Source organism: Triturus cristatus, chromosome 5_1, assembly GCF_964204655.1.
Source record: "Triturus cristatus chromosome 5_1, aTriCri1.1, whole genome shotgun sequence".
Classification (NCBI taxonomy): Eukaryota; Metazoa; Chordata; class Amphibia; order Caudata; family Salamandridae; genus Triturus; species Triturus cristatus.
Window position 1 is genome coordinate 409,343,152 of NC_140587.1, and position 10,224 is coordinate 409,353,375.

Here is a 10,224-nt window from a genome sequence, read left to right on the forward strand (position 1 = left end):
GTGGCTCTGTGTGGGTGGCTCTATTTGTGTGTGGGTTGCTCTATGTGAATAGCTCTTTGTAGGTGGCTCTGTGTGGGTGGCTCTGTGTGTGTGTGGGTGCAAATGCAATAGGTCTCACATTTGAGAGAGATTAAGCTATTGACATTGTAAATAACAATGCCGTTTCTTTAAATGTTTTAAAAACAAAAACAAACAAAAATAATGTCATGAGCAATGCCAATAGCTCTAACTTTAGGAATGCCGAGACCATTGCATTGTAAATGCTTGTTTCTGGTTCCTATGATTTCGTTTCTGAGTCTTCAGTCAGAGGTGGGTTTACAATCCAGAAACAATACCATAGTCTCCATAGAAACAAAGGATTTCTAGATGCTCATGGTCCTGGTAACTGTTTTATTCAGGAGGCGTGATCCACTTACCGGAAGGATGATGGCCTGATAAGTCACTGAGCCAAGCCGGCCTGATAGTAACTGAGCCAAGCCTCTTATTTCTCCTTTTAAGGCCACCTTTGAGTTCTTTTTACTGTGAAAAGACAGCCTACAGTGAGTGGGTCAATGTCCTTCTCATATTAACCTGCTGTATCTTTTTCCTGGTTTTATCTGACCTTGATCTCACAGATTCAGACTGCAAGCCACAATAGCTCCTTTGTCTAGTTTGTGCTAATGTGTTACAACAGTTCCTACACTTAATCACAATAAGATCTTCTACTAATGCTGGCTATCTACAAAGTAATGTGTGAAGCCCTCGTTTAGTTTCTTCTGTATATTTTTGGTGTGGTACCTTTAAATCATTCCCTTTACTATTTTCTTTGCTCAATGATTTAATTTCTTGCATGCAAGGGATGTGACATAATGTGTTGTAACTAATGTCCGACACATTGCCAACTAGCTGTCATTCCAGGATACCAGTGAATTCCAAAACGCTTGCAAAGCTGGGATAGTGTTTAAATTCTCTTTTATATTTTTCAGGTTTTATCAATCGGAAAATTTACTGTGAAGCAAACATTGGTGATAGAGATATTTTTCACTTTTCCAGTGTTTATCAGAGCCAAATCTATTAATTTAAAATTAAATTGGCAACAATGCTTTTGCAGTTACTGTGGATGTGGGAGTTAATTTAATGTAGCCTTTGTGAAGGGGATAATGTCAGTGTTTGGATGATTTCTTCTTAACTTCAAGGTGGGTGCTGCTCCTTAATCTCCATTTGCCTTCATTGATGGTAAAATTATACCACCCCTTCAAACATCATAAACTTCAAAAAGTTAATTATGATTTTATTTTTATTGATTCTCCAATTTGAGAAGATGTCAGTCATTTTTTATTAAATCAGTTGGTTAATGTCTCATTTATCATGATTATATTACTTTGCTCCGTCTGAGATCCTTTTGTACTCTATTATTTGTGTTTTTAAGCAATACGTGTGTTTTTGGAAACAGATATTATTTTATTCTTTAATAGAGCCCTCTTACTGATTTTCATTTGGTATGGAGAGCATCTCAACAAGGAATGGTAACCGAGATCAAGTTCGCAAATCATGTAACATAACACAACTGAATAGCAGTGCAATACTTTTCCTAAAAAAATGACAAAAAAGGTGCAGAAGTCCACACTCTAGATCTGTTTCACCAGACGGTAGTCATGGGGCTGTGTATGGAGAAGAAAGCCGGCAGCCCGGGGTAATGTTCAGAATTTCACTCACATACGAAGTGATGTTATGGGGCCATTTTGGTGTGGAAAATCAGTCTTAAGGGAGAGTGGGTTCCAGTGCAAGGAGGGTAAAGGGTCTAAACCTCCAGCCATGTTCTTAAACCAGTGTGTTATAATATATTTGTGTACCTTGGTTTGCGAATGTCACTGCATATGAGATTGCATGAGATAAAATGGTCAAACAGCACATTGTTCATCCCGTGTTTTTTTTTTTTTTTTCTTCAGGAAAACTTTCTCTTGAAGAGTTCATCCGAGGAGCGAAAAGTGATCCATCCATAGTCCGCCTCCTCCAGTGCGATCCAAGTAGCGCCGGACAGTTCTAAACCAATCGATTCGATGAATTGTACTTTTTTTTTTTTTTGCCAAAATAACATTCATGGTGGTGTTTACTCTGTATGGCCAAATATGCCTTTTTTGTGGCATCTTTTAGGTTCTTTTGATGTGAATAAATTAGAAGAATGCGGAATGCTGTTAACAGTTTGTCAAGAACACTGATCGTACTATTTTAAATGAACATTTTTGTATTCTCTGTTTTAAAGATTTATTGTTAGCAGTGGGTGTCATTACTCAAACCTCATCAGCATGGAGATACAAATGAATTAAAATCCTGAAAATAACTGACAGATTTAAGTAATTACATAAAAATAAACTAAATACCAGTAGCGGATATTCAAGCAGGGCTTAAGGGGCAGTTTTACAGGTTAAACATTCATCCTCATGAATCAGTTGCATCAAACAGACACATTGTAAATTGTGCGCATACAGTGAGAAAGTTAATACATTGAATGCAGTCCCTGCCATTTTAGTTTAATAACCTGTGATTTATTTGAGTTCATAATTTTTTCTCTTTTCAAAAGTTATATATTGGTAGAACTGAAATGTTTTGTCTGGAATTATTGTTCCATAATATGCAATTTAAACCGCAAAAGTGCAAAATAGGTGCACATTTGAAACACAAGAGTTTGTTGTTGATGAACAAGACTGGATTGCATGGAAATCGATAAGTTACCAATACATCATGGTTGTTCAGGGCAGGTGAACCTATTTGAAGTTACATTGATCCATAGCCTGCCTCAGATCTGCTGATTTCATCATAGAAGAGAGTGTGGCGAATATTGCTGCATGTTTTCTGAAACCCTTGTTGCATTTTTAACATTTCTTAGTTGATAAACTAAATTGCTGTTATCTATGCCGATTTGCGCTATGGTGCCTACCAGTCCCGTTTGAAGGCACGGAGTGAAATCCTAACAACTTAGGTTATTGATATTTAACTGTGCACAGATCTAAAAACTGCTGATGTTACTGACTTGATGGGCAGCTGTATGTCTTCCTAGTAGTGAACCTACTGCTGTTACAGAGAACAATAACTACAGGAAGATATTTCAGACTAGAGGAATCCTTTTAGCGACACCTTAGAGGACTTTAGAGCCGACTAAACTACACAGATGCACAATATAGTAGTTGTAGTGTGAAATGAAGATGCTTCTTCTCATTTTACTGTTTGCATTTGACAGCCTGAGCAGATAAAAGAGAAAGCAGACCTCTTGTAGTCTTGTGGGAAGCAACACACCACTGCATCAGTCAACTTCAAAGGTATCCCGAGATGTGGTCATAGTTTCTGTTCCAAGGAAGAATCTATGGAATGTTTTCAGCAGAGCATGCACATGCTAATGGAAGGTGGCAACGTAAATGCTTAGTCCTCTGAACTCCATTGCATTTAATTAATGAACGTCAATGTGTTATCTGTAGATTTGGACTGAGGCACAGTTGTGAGACCAACAGGGAAAATTGTACATGAAACACGAAGGCAAGATTCTGATTGGACAGTGATGATAGCGTGCCAGCAATCAGTCATTACTCACGTGAAGGTTTTCTGTACTAAATGGATTCTGTGGATTCTGCTCCATGCTGGATACACCCGAGTGTCAAGAGAGAAGAAACACTAGAGTAAGACATTGTGGCAGCGAAAACCTCAAATAAGTTGGTGATAAAGATTTCTCATGTGTTCTTCCAGTACTCTCTTGAGGAGTATGTGTGAACTGAAACAGAAAGTACCCATGACGCTTCTATTCCTTTTGTCTCAAATCAGCAAATATATTTACATGATGTTGTCCCAAGGGGAGAAGCCAATAGCCTCAGATTTCTAATTTCTGACTCTTATTTCAGTGAGTGAGCAAAATAAAATGTAATGTTTGCCAAGTAAACCCCCAATCGACGTTTCGTGGCAGCATGCTAATTAGTTTACCTCTATTGGTGCTGGCTGTGTCAGAAAAGATATTGCTAAAATGGAGCATGCATACACTGTGTTCAGAAAAGATGTTTTAATGCATTAATGTGGTACAGAATGTGCAAGTGAGGGCAGTTGGTATGTATGCTGGGCCCAGTAACAAAGTTCATTTTATTTGTACATACATTGTGGCTGAGTTACTGGCCACTGTGGTGTTCTTCGTAGCCACGTTTGAGTATTATTTGGTTTAAATTGGATTGCCATGGCCCAGGGAGGATAGGAACTTGGAAACGAGGCTAAATTATTTCTATGTAGTCAATCATCGTAGCTATTTCCCACTGTCAAAGAAGAGAATATGGTGAGTATTTTTGTTCTTAATGAAAATTGAAAACAAAATTACCTTTTCTGAAGTTACTCTTTTGGAAGTGCATACGGGAAGGAAAACAAAACTGTCTTACAAGCCAGTAGACACTACTACTTCTTGTCATCCAGAAATTGCGGGATATGAAATTGTCAGGAAGCATTCAGATACATGCTATTTTTCGAACTTGACATGAGAAAACTGATTGCAAAATGGCCCTCACAGCACAATTTTGATAGTACAAGGGAGTGTGTGTGATCACCCATCTTCTATGATTGAAGACTGATTGCATCTTTACTACGGAGGAAATTCTGTTGAACAATCAAAAATGTACCCATTCCCTCATGCAACTCGGGCAGATTCTCAGAGCGGTTTCCCATTGAGGCAGTCCTGTCATGATGGCCTCCGACATCTGCAAGGGCACCACAGCTGCAACACTTCAAGAGCAGGAACAAGGTTGTGTGCTCGCAACAACGTGCATTGCAGCAGCTGTTCATCTCTACCTTTCCACAAAAAGCCTTTTCCAAAGAAAACACTTTATTTCACCAGTTGGAGTTCTCCTTCAGTGTATGCCTATAGAGCACATCTGAAGTGGAACATGCGCTCGTATGTGTTTGAGAATGCTTTGACTAAAGCAATGCCCCTCACCAGCCATGCTATACCTCCATGATACCATGTATGAGAATGGTAATGTAGATTTAGTACGCCAAGATTTTTCTGGTAATATTTGATGTGTCTATTACAGGTGCAGCCACACGCATTACATTTACTATGCCAGCCTTTTCTTCTCTCCAATTTGGATGCTGTAGTGGAAAGTGGTGTTGTGGCTCCTAAGCGCCCTAGCCACTTGCCTTTCTAACACAAAGACTCTGTGTTTATTTAAACAAAAAAAGGTTTTTAATCTTGACCCCTTCCATTGAGATTTTAGATTTGTTCTACCCCATTGAAATTCAGTGCAACCTACAGTAAATGCTAGACATTGGCAAGATGAATTCTTTCCTAGAATGCATTATCTTCTAGGCTTGCCTATTTGAGATGTTGAAATTGTTGAACAGATGAAAACAAATCTGCATGTCAGGTCTTTACACGAGTCCTATATTTTGTTTCGGTGCATGACATACATCTGTATTGTACGACATGCTTTATAGTACATGTTGGCCATAGGCTATCTCACCAGCTATTGGATGAGATTTCAGCACTGTACAATTGCTTTTCGCTACATAGTACTGTAGAGCGATCAAATAAATAGAACCATTTGCTAAAAAAATTACCAGAGAGCTACACAATGGGAACAAAGTAATACATCTGAAAGGAGCTTTGGAAAAAAAGTAGAAAGAATGCATTTTACTTAATGCAGAAGTTACAAATATACTTCGCTCATGACGCAAACATGTACATACTAGCAAAATGTCACTTAGATCGATCTTCAAATGAATAATTACAAACCATCATAAATGTAAGCATTCACATTTCCTCTTGCTGTTTTAAATGCGTATTTTGTATCACTACACCAGAGGCTACACCACAAAATGGAGGTATTATGCACCATTTTATAATTTCAATCTTAGTTTGGTGACTATTTTTGAAAAAAGAATCCCACATGTGGAGCTTCTTTATTTAGCTTAAGAGGTTGACTTTACCTGAAGAGTTCATTATTGTTTCTTGTGTCCGGTGATGTAAAGGAAAAAAGTACTAGTTTATAGCCTGCTGTGAGAACCCTTCTTCGAGAAGTCACAAGCATCATAATGTGAACTGCTCTTTGAACTTTTTTGTTTTATGGCTTTGATCTAGTTCTTAGGAAAGCGTGGTGGCCTGGATTATGGTTCCACCCATGTCTCTGAGTGCCCTCGCTCAGTGGAACAACAACGTACTACTCTACTTACTGGAGGCTGGGACTTTAAAATCATCCATCAGATTTAAATATAAAATAACATAATGAAGGCAAAAAGAAATATCAGAAGGAAGATGCAATGGCCATATGAAAGTTAGCGTTAGAATAAGGAAGGATCGTTAAAAAGATGAAATGACCAAACACTGACTGGTGAGGTTTGGGTATAGAATAAAAAGGCATGTGTATTTTGTAAAAAGAAGCTCAATATGTATAGTAAACTTTCCAGAGAAACCAAGAAATATACTTGTTTGATGGGGCGGGAGGAATAACAGAGAAATAATTGGTGTAGAGTGTAAGGGGTCTGCACAACAAATCTTCGTGTCCAAAAAGACTACAATGTCATAGTTGTCTTAATACTACCCTCCTAAATGGACGGAGTATGTCATCATTGCATTTGTAATATGTTCATCTTTTTGCAGTAACGTATATCCTTGGGCCATATGCACCAATTTGATACAAATCTTTGGGCTGACAGCCATCTCTGTAAGTGCTGTATCCACTCTCTACTTCTACTGTGTTTCTATTGACTTTGAAAATGGAAAACTACTTTGAGCAGGAGAATAAGACGGAACAACTCGAGTAGATGACTAGCCTTTAAGGGAGTGGATCCCAACTAGAAACACCTGCCTTGCTTCCAACTGTGCAGTATGCATGATTAATATCACATCCTACATTTTCTTTATGATATGTGCTGTTCTAGGCTAATGATGTAAATCAAACCATTTTCCTAATTAAAATATTATTTGGAGATCAACAGTGATAGTACGTGTCAGTAGTTCCTGCACAGCTGTTTAATTTTACCATTCAAGTTTACTGAAACATTTTAATGCAAGGCTTGGAAAGTAGACTCTTGTGACTCAATCCTGACTTTTTTAGTTGTTTAGTGCTCTAGAGGTTGGTTCTTTCACATGGTGCTTCCCAGTCTCCCCTAGGTCTCCTAATAAAGTTCGCTTCAAAGTTTTTTGGTTTTTTTGGGAACCATGCATTACTAGAATTTTATTCTGCCCTTTTTAGCCCAATGGATTATACCCGTACTCACTAAGTACAAAATCACATGGCTGCTCATAGACTTAATAGCCGACATAAGACTGACAAGTTACCTCACATAGTTAGAAAACAGTTCATAATTAGAAGCATGTTCTGTTTCTTTGGTGTGCTATGAATAGCGGTTTAAGTGCATTGACATAGTAAAATATTTAGGATGTCTTGGCACTGTTCTTCGTTACAGGGTCTTTTGACTAACCTACAGGGATTCATAATTAATGCATGAAGACAGTCTGCAAATGTGAGCTGTGAATTGTAGTTTCAAGTATATTTTCATGTGGAAGTTTAGTGTATGGAAGGGAGGTTATGTGTTTGTAATATGCATGGCATGTGGGTCATAATCTGTATTTTTTTCTGTAACCCAGAAAATCGTTTACCTCCTATTTGTACCTGCATCTGTTCACACAAGGACTGTCCGGCCAGGTTGTGTGACGATCAGTTGACCAGAACCAATGTGCATGCATTGTCAGCAAATAAACACTATCCACTTTTTCTGCCCTTTTTATAAGATTTGTAATTGGGGAATGTTGCTATTTTCTTGGGTATTTTGTGAATTCTAAAAAGGGGGCATCTTTTCTTATACTGGTGTTGCGCAAGTATTATTCTGAAGAGAATGAGTATTTCTAAAGTAACTAATATTTTGTAATTTATGTCTTTTAATATGCGTGTACATACTGCATCTGCTGATTCAAAGAAAGTCTTACCAGCCTTGATTTCTCTTTTTTAACCACTGAATATTTAGTTTCAATGTTTCATTTTTAAGTGACAACCTCATTGTCTCAAGATGTTAAAAAACAAAAAAAATATTTAAAATAACTTTTTACCACTAGGAATTGTAACACAAAATGCTTGTTCGCTGCTAGAATCAACATATTTAATCATAAGCAACATTATATTGTTTTGTTGTGTAAACAACCTATACATTAAAAAAAATGTTTTTTAAGGTAAGCCCATGGTTTTACCATAATATTGCCTGGAAATTCTGCATTTTTGTGTTCATCTCAGAGATCCATGTTTTTCTCCTCTGTGTGCCATGGTCCAGTGCTGCATGAGCGTGGCCAGGCTTGCATGTGTGCTGATACATTTGGGCAATTTACCATGCTCCAAAAAATATTCTGTATTTTTTGTGCTCTTTTCCTCTGTGTTTTCATTTTGTTTTAAAGTATGGAACTACATTTGAAGTGTGTGGCATGGAAAGGGATCCGTAACCTGCGGGGACTGATGTCAGCTGTGCTTGGTTTGCTACCTGGTCCCAGTAAATGCCACAAGCACATTTGAAAAGGTTGCCTTGGAGGATGGGAAATAGCTTTCCTAGTCATGAACGTCAACTATATCATGCGGCTGAAGATATTGGTGTGGCTGTTCCTTTTTCAGTGTCAAACGAAAGCGCAGAATTGGGGAAAGGGAAATTATGCATCTTTTGACTAGTGTTATTACTTAATGTTGAACAGATATTGTTTTTAAATGTTAGATTTTGAAATTATTTCAGTGTCAACTGTTTAGTGACTTGGTGCTTTTTCCCTGTGAGAATTTATCATTGTACCCAACTCTGAAGTATTATGTTTTGTAAAAAATGTAGCTCTCCACATGTGCTAGTAAAGGCACTGGGCACCTTTCCCTGGTTATGGTGCAGTGGAAAAGATTTCTGCAGTAAGCTAATTGGTGTTCAGAATTGTGTGCTTCGAGTCGGGCAAGTTCTTACTAGACTTAACATGTTAAAAGTGTTTATTGGGTTAGTCAAAGTGATTTCTTAACCCTCACAATACCTGTTTTATTGGTGTTGATCAAAAGGACATAAAGCTTGCCTGTACTGAACCACTGTTGTTCTGACTGATAGGGTCCTGCAGTGACAGGATATCACACTCCTGTACACTTGTCTGACATATGGGCATCTTAAGATGGGCATCTTAAGATGTTCAGCTTAGAATTACCTGCCACTCATTTGGGGTTCGTTCCAGTAAGGTCTGCACTAGGCATTATAAGACCGTCTGGTTCCTCTGCTCAGTTACCTTTGGACTAACCTACTCGAAGCACATTTTATACACCGCCTGGACCGAACCACAAGAGCGGACCCAGATGGGTGGCTAAATCCCATTGCAGGGAGAGGACTGTGTGGCAATGATTGTCTTCTTCCTCTGAATCCATAAGGAATTCAAAATCTCACACAGTGCCCTCAACCACGATTCTTAATTCAAATGTGATTTTTGTTTGTGAAATAAAAGATATATCTTTACTATGAGCATTTGTCTGTTTTTCTTATAGTATGTTGTATGTCAGTAATGAGTAGGGGTTGCTTGGTCTGGTAACTTCGTGATTTTGAGGAAGGGGGTTACGAGAGAGGCTGTGCTTATAGTTTTGAACTATTTTTAACATAAAAAATGTTCAAAAAAGCAGTAGTGTGCTTGGACATAATTCTACAACAAATTGAAGAATCAGTTTTCTACACGTTGTCCGTTTAAACTGATCTTTTTAAATGCTCCTTGGACAACATCATGTTGGGGAAGTTGTTTCTGACCTGATTATGTGCAACTAAATGAACCAACTGGTCTCAGTTCTTGCACTTACAATCCCGGGTGGTGAACATGCCTTTGACAAAAAGTGGTAGTTGATAACGTTTTTTTAGTAAACCTGTGAATTTCCATATGTGATGATGCTTTAATCCCATATCAGTTTGCATAGCGGAAGTATGGAAAAGAATCGTTATGGAACCAGAAGCCTTTATGACATTATTCCATAGGCTCCGAGTATGCCCTTCACAATGTATTCGCTTAACTCAGCCTGTGTAGTGCAGTCTTACACTGGAAATTACACGCATTCCATACTGATGTGGTATGAGTTACAAGAGGCGTTACACACTCTCATTAAGGGGCACATTGATCAACAAATCACGCAACGCAACACAGCAAGCCACCTTGCTGCGCTGCACTGCTTGATAGGGAAAGGGCAGGAATGCGCTGTACTTAACATTATACAGTGCATTCCTGTCATTTTCCAGCAC

General features: G+C 38.2%; 1 protein-coding gene across 2 annotated transcripts in view; it reads left to right on the forward strand.

Moving 5' to 3' along the window:
* The window catches only part of NCALD (neurocalcin delta), a 301,872-nt gene extending 292,407 nt beyond the window's left edge, over positions 1–9,465 (forward strand). For both annotated transcript variants that reach the window (XM_085605156.1, XM_085605157.1), the window contains one exon: positions 1,929–9,465. In XM_085605156.1, the coding sequence (XP_085461282.1) occupies positions 1,929–2,026 (98 nt within the window). In that variant the 3' untranslated portion in view covers positions 2,027–9,465. The remainder of the gene's footprint in view (positions 1–1,928) is intronic.
* The last annotated feature ends 759 nt before the right edge of the window (positions 9,466–10,224 follow it).